Source organism: Bombina bombina, chromosome 2, assembly GCF_027579735.1.
Source record: "Bombina bombina isolate aBomBom1 chromosome 2, aBomBom1.pri, whole genome shotgun sequence".
Lineage (NCBI taxonomy): Eukaryota > Metazoa > Chordata > Amphibia > Anura > Bombinatoridae > Bombina > Bombina bombina.
In genome coordinates this window covers 894,844,098-894,859,009 of record NC_069500.1, presented here as the reverse complement: position 1 = coordinate 894,859,009, position 14,912 = coordinate 894,844,098, and the positions used below count along the sequence as shown (strand labels likewise).

Genomic DNA, 14,912 nt, shown 5'->3' with positions numbered 1-14,912 from the left:
TTGACTACTATGGGAGTGACATCGTCACCGCCAGCATTGCTTTTCGGGGGCCTTAGTATCCTTTGTTAAAAAATAATCCTACATGAGTTCTGGAGCATGCACGTGTCTTTAAAAATCAGGAAGTAGTGTTTGCATCAATGTTTATTGCAATATTATACATAGTTATAAATTCCATGTACCTTTAAAGGGATACTTGCGTGAAAATGAAATTTTCATGATGCAGATAGAGCATGCAGTTTTAACAGACTTTCCAAATTAATTCTATTAATAATTTGTGCAAATCATTTTATATGCACACAAAAACCAAAATACATATCTTGCACTGTAAAAAGAGAACTGATACACATAAAAATAAAAATTACAGCCGCAACACTAAATTCAAAATTAAACATTAATGATTCAGATAGAGCATATACAGCTATAAGAGACTTTCTATTTTCTTCCTTTATCAATTTGTGCATATTTTTATATGGACACTTTCTGAGGAACCAGTTACTTCTGAGGATGTGCAGGACTTCACGTTGTATATAAACATATATGAATCTGTGATTGGCTGATGGCTGTCACATGATACAGGTGACTGTCAAATTGAAGTTAATTTTGAAAATTCTCAGCACGAAATCTACTGCACATTTTAAACATTTCCTATGTACTTCTATTATCTAATTTGATTTGTTATCTTGGTATTCTTTATTGAAAAGCATACCAAGGCAGGTTCAGGAGATATAAGCTAGCTGCAGATTAGTGCCTACACATAAATGCCTCTTGTCATTGGCTTACCAGCGTGTTCATCTAGTTCCCAATAGTGCATGGCTGCTCCTTCAATGAAGGATACCAAGAGAATAAAGCAAAACTGATAAATTGGAAAAACAATGAAAAGATGCATGAAAGACAAATTAGGTATTTATGTCCCTTTAAGTGGAATCTAATTCTTTCTTTTCAGGTGTTAATAGACTGCATTGTGTTATCATAATGCAGTCTCTGGTGCTATGGAGGGTCTTTTTCTGTGTTTTTTTATATATATATATATTATTTTGTAGTCTTTATTGTTGTTACATGAAAAAAATATTTGTAGTGAGACAGCTTTATGTCACTAAAAGGACAGATCAGATGTTTCACATTAGCTGTACATGCTTACAGCACCTTCTGTTGCGTTTCCTCCTTGCCTAATGTGGGAAAATGATTTTTTGGGGACACTAAAATGATGTGTTGGCATATTAATGACAGCAGTAAGGCTAAATATATTCTTATGTTCCTAAAACTCTATTATAAGAAGATTACAATCCTTATCAAGCTAATTTTTCTTCTAAAACAACCTAAAATCATATGATGTATATAGACAGGGCCCAAACTAAATATCTGTCCCAGGAATAGAGAAAATATATAATATTAAAAACTCTTCAACATATTCTTAGACTATAGTTTTGGTGATTGAGTCAACACTCTCTAAAAGCTTGGCAGGAAAAAGAAACTTTAGATCTAAAGCTTGTCAAGTGAGCTGAAACTCTAGACTTGCAGCTTGTCAGGGAGCAGACGCTTTAGACTGGTGATTGAAGTAATACTCTACACATTAAAGGGAAAGGGAACCCTAACATTTTCTTTCATGATTTGGATAGGGCATACAATTTTAAAAAGCTTTCCAATTTACTTCTTTTTTCAAATTTGCTTCATTCTCTTGTTATCCTTTGCGGAAGGAACATCATTGCACCACTGGCATATAGCTGTACATATCGAATTAGCCAATCACAAGAGACAAATGTGTGTAGGCACCAATTAGCCACTAGATCCCACTAGTGTAGTAGGATATGTGCATATTCTAAGTTAGTTGACGCTATACACATTAAACTTTACAGTGAGCAGAAACTTTAGGCTGGAAACTTCACTAGTGATCTGAAGCTATACCTTTAAAAAAACTGGCAAGAAATATATGGACAAACAGACACAAAACTTGACTGCATTGCTAGGCACTGATGTGTAATAAGCACTTTACAAACTTGACTGCAGAACTTGCATAGACAAAGATGTATGTGCAGGCTGGTGCAATATCATTTTGATTGCTAGCACTTAATAGACAAAGATGCGTAATAGTCACTTTGCAAAGTTGTGCATCCAGTGATGTATGAGCTGAGCAGTCAGGCAGGAAACAAACTAGGGTTCAGAGCAGTTCAGTACAAAGCCTCTGCTCCGCAATCTTTATCAATGGCAGTGGAAAAGCAAGGACTTCATCAGGCCCATTTATCAAAGGGCTTGCGGACCTGATCCGACACTGCGGATCAGGTCCGCAAGACCTCGCTAAATGCGGAGAGCAATACGCTCTCCGCATTTAACATTGCATTTAACATTGCACCAGCAGCTCACAAGAGCTGCTGGTGCAACGCCGCCCCCTGCTGACTCGCGGCCAATGGGCCGCCAGCAGGGAGCTGTCAATACACCCGATCGTATTCGATCGGGTTGATGTCCGGCGATTCCTGTCCGCCTGTTCAGAGCAGGCGGACAGGGTTATGGAGCAGCGGTCTTTAGACCGCTGCTTCATAAGTTGTGTTTCTGGCGAGTCTGAAGACTCGCCAGAAACACGGCCCTTCAAGCTCCGTACGGAGCTTGATAAATGGGCCTGCATATGCCTATCTAGGTATCTCTTCAACTCAGAATATCATGGGAGCAAAGCAAATTTATTAATTGAAGTAAATTGGAATCTTTTTTTTTAAAATGGTATTCTCTGTCTGAATCACACACAAAAAAAAATTGGGTTTCATATCCCTTTAAGTGAGACAGTTTCCTGTCACTTAGCAGGAAATATATTTTAATGAACTCTGCTCATAAATAGCACTGTTTTCCAATTTCATATGGGATGTGTATGCTTTAGATGTTATGACTTTTTGTTGACATATTAATGATACCAGTTGGACTAAAGCTATTCAAATATTCTATAGAATATTATAAGCCTCATCTGTGCTATCTCAATGTACATGCTCTGCAAACACAGAAAATCAGCTATGTGAGAAATAAGGGAGTTTGGTGGCTCCAATTTAAATTGCAAGATGTTTCAGAGCATATTGGGGTCAATTTAATAAACACCCCTCCCCCCCGGCAGATATCTCCGCTCCTATCAGCTCGCTTCATAGCTTTATCATTGCACAAGCCACTGCAGTCTGATGACCGCTGTTTCTTAAAGGGACAGTAAAGAAAGTCATAATTAGACATTCATTATTTAGACAGAGCATACAATTTTAAACAATTTTCCAATTGACTTCTATTATTTAATGTGCTTCCTTCTCTTGTTATCCTTTGCTGAAAGGTGTATCTAAGTAAGCTCTGAAGCCGCAAAGAACCTAGGTTCTAGCTGCTGATTGGTGGCTGCATATATATACTGATTGTCATTGGCTCTCCCATGTGTTCAGTTAGAAACCAGTAGTGCATTGGTGCTCCTTCAACAAATGATACCAAGAGAATGAAGCAAATTTGATAATAGAAGTAAACTGGAAAGTTGTTTAAAATGGTATGTTCTACCTAAATCATAAAATAAAAAATGTGGGTTTCATGTCCCTTTAACTGTCTGCTGCTTTTTAAATGGAGCCTGATGTGCCCAATTCAACAAGACACAGGCAAAAAAAGGAACTTTAAGCATGAAGTAGTCTATACTTCATGACTGAAAGTCCCCTTTATTTGTTGCACTGGTAAATCCTAGCGTTTACCATTACTTTAAAGACATGCAGGGAAAAAACAACAACAAAAAACATTTAGACAGTGGTCCTTATGAAGCTATTTTATATGGATGACTTTTTTTAGTACACAATCCCTTTAAATATTAATTAGAGATGGATATAAATGTAGACTTCAATATATATATGAAAGCCCTGTTTAGATTATTTTCAGAGCATTGCTATTTTCATCCTAAATCCTTATGTTTTAAAAGGATATGAAACCCAATTTTTTTTTCTTTTGTCATACAGTTTTAAAAAAAAAAAAGTTTCCAATTTACTTTTATCAAATTTACTTTGTTCTTACAGTATACTTGGTTGAAGAGCATACCTAGGTAGGCACTGTATAATATACAGTATATAACATTGTCAAAAGCAATCTTCCAAAACTGCTGACACATGCACAGTCTTGCGCCTACCCACCTGCATATCAACAAAGGATACAAAGAGAATTAAGTCATTGTGATCATAACAAAAAAAATGGAAAGTTTTTTGTTTTCTTTTAAACTTATACTAATCTTAAATGTGTTTCATATAATTTTATGTCATATGTACATATGTCACTGTCAAAATGTATCATGAAGTTATGAAATGCCCTGTACAATTTGTTTAGATAACTAGGCTCCATATGAAAAACCTCTGGGGCTCTAACCAAAGAAAATTACAGGTAGCCCTCAGTTTACACCGGGGTTAGGTTCCAGAAGGAATGGTTGTAAATCGAAACCGTTGTAAATTGAAACTCAGTTTATAATGTAAGTCAATGGGAAGTGAGGGAGTTAGGTTCCAGGCCCCTCTCAAAATTGTCATAAGTAACACCTAATACCTTATTTTTAAAGCTTTGAAATGAAGACTTTAAATGCTAAACAGCATTATAAACCTAATAAAATAATCCCAAAACACAGACTTCACTTGCACTTTTCTGCAAACAGTTCTTTCTATGCATTCCAATCTGGACTGATTTATAGACAGGAAGATCTTGTTCCTTTGAAATCTGTTCGATAGCTCAGGTTTGGTTAAACTGATTAATTTCAGCTTGCTTGGCTTTGCTGCAACACAAGCGGACAGCTCCACCGACTGGCTATTTTAATAAATGCACTGCTTCTCAATGCTTTTCAATAGCAGTCACATGACTGGAAAAAAAGGTTGTTATTCTGAAACGGTGTAAATTGAACCGTTGGAAAACGAGGGCCACCTGTATTGCTATATACCTTTTATTTAACAGCATCTTCTGTAGTTAATATCAAGCTTACTATCCGTTTATGTTTCACAACTTTGTTTCTTAAATTTAGCTTTCGGTTCCAAATTGTTTGGCTCTGCTCCCTGGGCAACTTATGCGGTTAAAAGAAGTTCTACAAAAAGAAACCAACAGGAAAGCTACAACAATGGTGCCTGTTCCTTCACCTCCTGAAGTGGAATGTGATTCCTATGAAGAAGTCATCCAAATGCCTTTGTAAGTCTAATGTGTAACAGTGAGAGAACAAGATACATTCCCTTTAAATTACCCAACAACCAACTGTTTATTACATATAAATAAGATACATTACCTTTAAAGGGACATAAAACCCCAAATTTTTCTTTCATTATTCAAAAAGATCATACAATTTTAAACAAGTTTCCAATTTACTTCTAGTATCAACGTGTCTTTGTTTTCTTATTATCCTTTGTTGAAAAACAGGAAGATAAGATCAGGAGTGTGCACGTCTGCGGTACAATATGACAGCAGTTTTGCAGCAATGTTATACATTAGCAATAGCACTAGATGGCAGCACCATTTCCTGTTATTTAGTACTCCAGACATGCACGCTACCTACCTAGATATATATTCAAAATAAAATAACAAAAGATTAAAGGGCCATGATACACAAATGTTGAAACACTTGAAAGTGATGCAGCATAGCTGTAAAAAGATGACTAAAAATATCACCTGAACATCTCTATGTAAAAAAGAAAGATATTTTACCTCAAAATGTCCTAAGTATTCACACCCCATTGTAAAGGACATTAAGCAGCAAATCAGTATGTTTGTCCTGGGACAGCCAAGGGAGTGAGCTTTGTGCACACTCATGTTATTTCCCTATTCAGTTTAAGGAAGTTTACTATGAAATCTCATGAGAGTTAAGTGAAATCTCATGAGATCACAGTAAAAGAGTTAATGACCTAACTAAGCACTAGCACTGCTGATGCTGATTGGCTGCTGTTCATTGCTGCCTTTTTTTTTTTTTTTACCTGCAGCTGGGCAGTAACTAAGATACATTTTTACACAGCACTTACTCTGGTGAGCTGAAGACATTTTGAGGTAAAATATCTTCCTTTTTTACATAGAGATGCTCAGGTGATATTTTTCTGTCAGCTTTTTACAGTTATGCTGCATCACTTTCAATTGATTTAGCGTATGAGTATTATGTCCATTTAATGCAAATTTGATAACAGAAGTAAACTGGAAACTTTTTTTTTATTGTATTCTCTGCGCTTCCTGGATAAGTGGCAGCCATACCTAGACATGCTGGACTTGCCTGTCAAAAGACAGCTGCTGGCTCCGTTCAGAAACACCATATACAGTATATGTTGGAGGCAAATTTGAGGGGGGAGTGGAATATCTGGGGCCCGATCCGATATACGGCGTAGTTTTGCGGCGCAAGCGAGGTAACCCACGCCGCCCGTAGTTTCACCTCGCACATCGGGGTATTATATATACCCCGCCGGCAGTTCCTAAAGTGCCGTAAGTCGGACAAACTAGTGATGTCCAGAAATAAGCGTAAGTACAAATTTCTGGAGTCGCCAGTGACTTATAGCACTTTAGAAACTGCCTGCGCCTAAAAAAACTAACTAAATATTAAATCTCCAGTAACTGTCTAACATGCCTCTCAAAAATAGACCGATACGTATACCCCTTTATCCGCAATCCCCCCTCTCACTCCTAATAATAAATGTATTAACCCATAGACCGACAACCCCCCACAATGCAATAAGCCTAATTATTAACCCCTAAACCGCCATAGCCCAAACCGCAATAAACCTATCCTAGTATTAACCCCTAAACCGCCGCTCCCGGAGTCCACCACCACCTACATTATATGTATTAACACCTAAACCGCAGCTTCCGGACCCCGCCGCCACTAAATAAAGTGTTTAACCCCTAAACCGCCGCTCCCGGACCCCGCCACCACCTACATTATATTTATTATCCCCTAATCTGACCCCCTTACACCGCCGCCACCTACATTAAATGTATTAACACCTAATCTGACCCCCCTACACCACCGCCACCTACATTAAATATATTAACCCCTAATCTGATCCCCCTACACCGCCGCCAGCTATATTAAATATATTACCCCCTAAACCTAAGTCTAACCCTAACACCCCCTAACTTAATTATTATTTAAATAAATCTAAATAATATTAATATTATTAACTAAATAATTCCTATTTAAAACTAAATACTTACCTATAACATAAACCCTAAGATAGCTACAATATAATTAATAATTACATTGTAGCTATTTTAGGATTTATATTTATTTTACAGGTAACTTTGTATTTATTTTAACTAGGTACAATAGCTATTAAATAGTTAATAACTATTTAATAGCTACCTAGTTAAAATAATTACAAAATTACCTGTAAAATAAATCCTAACCTAAGTTACAAATACACCTAACACTACACTATCAATAAATTAATTAAATAAATTAACTACAATTATCTAATATAAAATACAATTAAATAAACTAAACTATATTACAAAAAAACACTAAATTACAAAAAATAAAGAAATATTACAAGAATTTTAATCTAATTACACCTAATCTAAGCCCCCTAATAAAATAAAAAAGCCCCCCAAAATAATAAAATTTCCCTACCCTAAACTAAATTACAAAGTAACCAGCTCTTTTACCAGCCCTTAAAAGGGCTTTTTGCAGGGCATTGCCCCAAAGTAATCAGCTCTTTTACCTGTAAAAAAAAAAAGCAATACAATACCCCCCCAACATTACAACCCACCACCCACACACCCCTACTCTAAAACCCACCCGATCCCCCTTAAATAAACCTAACACTACCCCATTGAAGATCACCCTACTTTGAGCCGTCTTCACACAGCCGGGCCGAACTCTTCATCCGATGCGGGCACAAGTGGTCCTCCAGCCGGGCAGAAGTCTTCATCCGATCGGGGCAGAAGAGGTCCTCCATCCAGCAGAAGTCTTCATCCAAGCGGCATCTTCTATCTTCATCCTTGGGGCGATGAGCGACTCCATCATGAAGACCTCCGGTGCAGAACATCCTCCTCGGCTGACGACTACCCGACGAATGGCTGGTCCTTTAAATGACGTCATCCAAGATAGCATCCCTCGAATTCCGATTGGCTGATAGGATTCTATCAGCCAATCGAAATTAAGGGAAGAAAAATCCGATTGGTTGATTGAATCAGCCAATCGGATTGAAGTTCAATCCGATTGGCTGATTGGATCAGCCAATAGAATGCGACGTCATCGGAATTTGAGGGACGCCATCTTGGATGATGTCATTTAAAGGACCAGCCATTCGTCGGGTAGTCGTCGGCCGAGGAGGATGTTCTGCACCGGAGGTCTTCATGATGGAGTCGCTCATCGCCGCAAGGAAGAAGATAGAAGATGCCGCTTGGATGAAGACTTCTGCTGGATGGAGGACCTCTTCTGCCCCGATCGGATGAAGACTATCTGCCTGGCTGGAGGATCACTTGTGCCCGCATCGGATGAAGAGATCGGTCCGGCTGGGTGAAGACAGCTCAAGGTAGGGTGATCTTCAATGGGGTAGTGTTAGGTTTATTTAAGGGGGATCGGGTGGGTTTTAGAGTAGGGGTGTGTGGGTGGTGAGTTGTAATGTTGGTGGGGTATTGTATTGCTTTTTTTTACATGTAAAAGAGCTGATTACTTTGGGGCAATGCCCCGCTGGTAAAAGAGCTGGTTACTTTGTAATTTAGTTTAGGGTAGGGAAATTTTATTATATTGGGGGGCTTTTTTATTTTATTAGGGGGCTTAGATTAGGTGTAATTAGATTAAAAATTTTGTAATATTTTTTTATTTTTTGTAATTTAGTGTTTGTTTTTTTTGTAATATAGTTTAGTTTATTTAATTGTATTTCATTTTAGATAAATGTAGTTAATTTATTTAATTAATTTATTGATAGTGTAGTGTTAGGTGTATTTGTAACTTAGGTTAGGATATATTTTACAGGTAATTTTGTAATTATTTTAACTAGGTAGCTATTAAATTGTTATTAACTATTTAATAGCTATTGTACCTAGTTAAAATAAATACACATATACCTGTAAAATAAATATAAATCCTAAAATAGCTACAATGTAATTATTAATTATATTGTAGCTATCTTAGGGTTTATTTTACAGGTAAGTATTTAGTTTTAAATAGGAATACTTTAGTTAATAATATTAATATCATTTAGATTTTTTTAAATAATAAAGTTATGGGGTGTTAGGGTTAGACTTAGGTTTGGGGGTAATATATTTAATGTAGCTGGCGGCGGTGTAGGGGGATCAGATTAGGGGTTACTATATTTAATGTAGCTGGCGGCGGTGTAGGGGGATCAGATTAGGGGGTAATACATTTAATGTAGGTGGCCGCGGTGTAGGGGGGTCAGATTAGGGGGTAATACATTTAATGTAGGTGGCCGCGGTGTAGGGGGGTCAGATTAGGGGGTAATACATTTAATGTAGGTGGCCGCGGTGTAGGGGGGTCAGATTAGGGGGTAATACATTTAATGTAGGTGGCCGTGGGGTCTGGGAGGGGCGGTTTAGGGGTTAATACACTTTATTAGGTATATCGTGGGGGATTGCGGTTGACAGGTAGATAGACATTGCGCATGCGTTAGTTGTTTTTTTTTTGCAGGCATTTTAGGGAGTTACAGTGCTCCAATACTCAGCGCAAGGCCTGCTACGGGTGCATTTTGTGGCGAGGTGAAAATGGAGTAAGATTTCTCCATTTTCGCCACGTAAGGCCTTGCGCTGTATATTGGATACCAAATTGCGCGGTTTTCTATGTTAGTCTATGGGCAAAAAAACTACGGCAGAAGGGTGAAATATACGAGCGTAACTTCTATGTTACGCCGTATATAGGATACCAAACTAGCGCAAAATCTGGCATCACCGGCTTTTGCAGGCGACGCTGCATATCGGATCGGGCCCCTGGGATTAACAGACCTGATGAATCTAGGGTTCTTTCACAGCCTTATTGTTTGTTTGTTTATTGTTTTAAGTATGTAAAGTTTGATACAGTTGTTTAAAGGGACACTGAACCCACATTTTTTCTTTTGTGATTCAGATAGAGAGGCCTATTTATTAAAGGTCTTGCGGACCTGATCCGACAGTGTGGATCAGGTCTGCAAGACCAGCCTGAATGCGGAGAGCAATACGCTCTCCATATTCAGCATTGCACCAGCAGCTCACAACGCTGCCCTCTGCATACTCTGGGCCAATGGGCCGCCAGCAGGGAGGTGTCAATCAACCCGATAGTACTCGATCGGGTTGAATTGTGGCGATTCCTGTCCGCCTGCTCAGAGCAGGCGGACAGGGTTATGGAGCAGCGGTCTTTAGAAACACGAGCCCACAAGCTCCATACAGAGCTTGATAAATGGGCCTCACAGCATGCAATTTTAAGCAACTTTCTAATTTACTCCTATTATCAATTTTCTTCATTCTCTTACTATCTTTATTTGAAAAATAATGCATCTAAGCTTTTTTGGGTTTAGAACATTATACAGCACTTTTTTATTATTGGTGGATGAATTTATCCACCAATCAGCAAGAACAACCCAGGTTGTTCACCAAAAATGGGCCGGCATCTAAACTTACATTCTTGCATTTCAAATAAAGATACCAAGAGAATGAAGAAAAATTGTTAATAGGAGTAAATTAGAAAGTTGCTTAAAATTGCATGCCCTATCTGAATCACAAAAGAAAAAATTTGGGTTCAGTGTCCCTTTAACCAAATGGAAAAGATATCTGTCACGTATATTACACTGCACAATTGTTTTCAACATTGAACTTTGTACATATAACTCTTGTACAACCTATGCCTACTAAGGATATAGGGTTGTTTCTAGACATGTGCATGGCGAAAAAAATTGGTTCGGTTCGGATCGATTCAGAATTTGGAAAATTCTGAATCGATTTGTTTCGGATTTGTTTCGGATTCATTCGGATTCGAAGAAATTCGGCTGGATTCGGTTTGATTCGGTTCGATTTGGTTCGTAAATTCGGCATTTCGGTAAGTGTTAGGTGGGATTAGACTAGTATTATACTGTATATTAGGTGTTAACCTAACATACTGTACAATACTAGTGTAATCCCAATGGCCATCTGAATTTACGAATCGATTCGATTCGGAAAATTCGGCAGAATTTTAATTCGGAAATTCGGTTTGATCCGAATCGCCGAATTTGCCAAATTTTCCAAATTTCCGAATCGAACAGAACCGAATCGCACATATCTAGTTGTTTCTACTGTTATTTTCTCCAAAAAAAAGTGAATGCCAATGCTTAAACATTTTTCTTTATGAACTGGGGGACCACAGTGGAACTCTATGAACTTTAGACATGGACGATATTGCTACAAGACATTGTTCATTCCCATATAATGCTGTATTTATCACTTTGCGCATCGGAAATGTCTTCATTTGTTGTTACCAACTATCTGACGTTCAATAAAAAAAAGTATAAAAAATAAAAAAAAAAAAATGTATTCTCTATCTGAGTCATGAAAGAAAAATTTTGGGTTTCATGTCCCTTTAAACAGGAATGTGCGTGTTTTATTTTTAATCATCAATCAATATTCTCCAGAAATGCAGAGTGTTTACTGAAGCAAGAATATTATTTGATCATCTTAGTACTGTATTGAATCATATGAGACATATTTTTCTTTACTAAAGGGACATTTTTTTATATTATTAAAGGGATACTGAACCCAATTTTTTTTCTTTCCTGACTCAGAGCATACAATTTTAAACAGCTTTCTAATTTACTTCTATTATTTTTTCTTCGTTCTCTTGGTATCTTTATTTGAAAAAGCAGGAATATAAGCTTAGGAGCTGGACCATTTTTGGTTCAGCACTCTGGATAGTGCTTGCTGATTGGTGGCTGCATTTAGGTAGATTAATACCTTACAAACTGATTGTCCTGTAGGCCGACTGGAGGCATAATATCAGATGCCATTTCCATAAAACCTTTGTCAGTTATATGCTCATATTGGACCCCAGATCAAATGTAGACATTTTATTGTCTTTTTTTTTTTTTACATGAATTTTACTGGACACTTGGCCTCCATATGTGTTTATTTACAATATTGTTTAAGTTTATTTGTTTATGAAGAAAATGTTTTTTGTTTGATGCGGACACAGCAGACTTAAATAAATTCTGCCAGCATTACAGTAGCAAGAGATATTATTAACAAGTCTCTTAATCAACTTATTACAGTAGAGGTGGTGCTTTTATATGGTAGATCCTTAGATATGATTGGATAAATAAACATTTCTCCCTCCAGTAACATGCAAATAGAAATCTCAGTCTTCAGTGACTCAGTCACTAAATAATACAAAGTCCAATTGAAATACTTTTGAAAATTATATGAGGTATAACAGATGAAAATGTTTATCTGTGCATTTTTAAAAGCCTATATATCATTTGTCTGAGTACAGTGATCCATATGTAGCTGCATAATCACAAACATTTCCCAATAAATTGCCCTTAAAGTGAAGGTCAATTTTCATGTGAAAGTGCCCGTTTTTTAAAAAAACTAATAAAAACAAGGGCACTTTCATTCATGAAAATTGACATTTCAGCCGTTTTTTAAAAAATATACTTACCTTTTCTTCTTGAAGCCGCTCGAGTACTTCACCAGCCCATCACAAGCCTCTTCATACGTCAGGAATGACGATTCCGGCATCCTCCAATCACGGCTTCCCCCCCAGGGTAATCATTCCCTGAGGCAACGCTGTGATTGGAGGAAGCCGGTTTCGTCATTGCTGGGTAAGTAAACCAGGAAGAAGCAGACAGGGCATCGTTTCAGAACGGCGATCCGGTAAGTATTTTTAGAATACGGTGCTATGTCAATTTTCATGAATGAAAGTGCCCCTGTTTTTAATAGTTTTTTTAAAAACCGGGCACTTTCACATGAAAATTGACCTTTACTTTAATATTGCTAATAACTGCATGTGTGTTGTTATCTAAGCCATATTATCCATTTTAAATGTAGTATGTCAATAGAATTTTTTTTTATATCAGGTATGATAAAATCAGTATTCAATAATTTACTTAAATCTGATAACTCAGTTATCTGAACGCCTATTACCTTATATACCTAATTCACAATGAAACCTTAAAGGGACATAAAACAGTATGAACTAACATAAGTGTCTAAATATATAATGCAGCCAAAGCTTACCAGCAAAAATGTTTCTGGTTTAACTACCATTCACCCCTTTAATTAAGGCATAGTTTTGTTTGCAGCAAGTGCCACCCTTAGCATTTCCTTATATGGAAGGTGCTATTCAGGCCATAGCTATGGTAGAATGCACTTGTGCACGTGCAGGGTAGGGGGCAGAGTCACATGGTACCTGACTAAAGCAGTACACAGTATAATGCTGAAGCTTTCACAAAGCATGTGACACTATCCCCATGGAAACAAATAAAGCCTTTTGGCAACAAACAATAGCAGTACCTAATGTCCTTCCTCAACCCCCTTACTTGCATAAGTAATTATCCTCACATGCACACTTTGTCACATTATATCACAGGGTTTGGAGTAGGACACTGATAAGGGAGGTGGAGCTGGCTACACTTGGCAACACTAAAGTGTAAGTAATTTTGCAGATTTGGACATTTTATTAAAATACTTATAAGCTGTTTTTTGCCATTTTTTTTCCACACTCTGTTTTACCTCAGTTAACCCTTTTATAATATGCACATAACTGAAACTGTTTTATGGCACTTTAAAGGGACAGTCTAGTCAAAGTTAAACTTTTATGATTCAGATAGGGCATGCAATTTTAAAAAACTTTCCAGTATACTTTTATCATCAAATTGTCTTTGTTCTCTTGGTATTCTTAGTTAAAAACTAAACCTAGGTAGGCTCATGTGCTAATTTCTAAGCCCTTAAAGGCTGCCTCTTATCTGAATGCATTTTCCCAGCTAGAGGACATTAGTTCATGTGTGCTATATAGATAAAATTGTGCACACGCCTGTGGAGTTACCTAGGAGTCAGCACTGAACTAGGAGTCATGAAGGCTAAAATGCAAGTCTGTCAAAAAATCTGAAATAAGGGGGCAGTCTGCAGAGGCTTAAATACAAGGTAATCACAGAGGTAAAAAGTGTATTAAGATAACAATATTGGTTAAGCAAAACTGGGGAATGGGTAATAAAGGGATTATCTATCTTTTTTAAACAATAACAATTCTGGAGTAGACTGTCCCTTTAAGCAATGGCACTTTTTAATCATATATTATTAATAATTCTGAATACACAGTGCCTGTAACTTCCTGAAAACTATTATCAATGCTATTCTGACTCATTCAATAGCCCAATATTGGCATAGTTGAGAAGAAACTGTATTTGCAGCGCAATATAGTCAAAATACAGAACAATCTATAAGGGAAACTGGCAACACAGATCATTTGTCTTTATTTGAAATCTGGCTTTGAATTGAAAGGGGCCTAGTAGTCAGTATTAAACTTTCATGATTCAGATAGAACATGCAAATTAAAAAACAAACAAACAAAAAAACGTTCAAACTAAACTTTATTATCAATGGCACATCTTTCTATTTATATTCTTTTCATAAGAGCATACTTAGGTAGGTTTATGAGTGTTCATGTGTTTTGACCACTAATAATGTCATATTTCTGAATCTGTTATTCGGAATAATAAGGGCTTTTCTGACAGAGATGTGGCTAATGTTTAACTGGCTTTAAATGCAGTTATGGATTATGATGTTCAGTGTATCTAGATTTTTCTTTAAATGGTGTGGTGGAGCTCCCTTAAAGGTACTCAGTTACCCATATATTAAATCACTTAAAAGAAAATATAATGTGAAAATCTCTTTGTAAAAAGGAAGATATTTTACCTCACAGTTTCTTCAGCTCATCGGAGTAAGTGCTCATGATCCAGAGATACTATTTACTTTCGAAGGCATAGTGAAAAACAATACAATCGGCCTAATCAAAGCTG

The 14,912-nt window shown here is 37.0% G+C and overlaps 1 protein-coding gene across 2 annotated transcripts in view; it reads left to right on the top strand.

Annotated features, from left to right (window-relative positions):
* The window catches only part of STAP1 (signal transducing adaptor family member 1), a 259,545-nt gene that overhangs the window by 161,273 nt on the left and 83,360 nt on the right, over positions 1 to 14,912 (top strand). Inside the window, exons 5-6 of one of the 2 annotated variants that reach the window (XM_053703267.1) lie at positions 4,988 to 5,148; positions 13,484 to 13,543. In XM_053703267.1, the coding sequence (XP_053559242.1) occupies positions 4,988 to 5,148; positions 13,484 to 13,543 (221 nt within the window). The remainder of the gene's footprint in view (positions 1 to 4,987; positions 5,149 to 13,483; positions 13,544 to 14,912) is intronic. The other variant, XM_053703269.1, reaches the window with a different exon arrangement.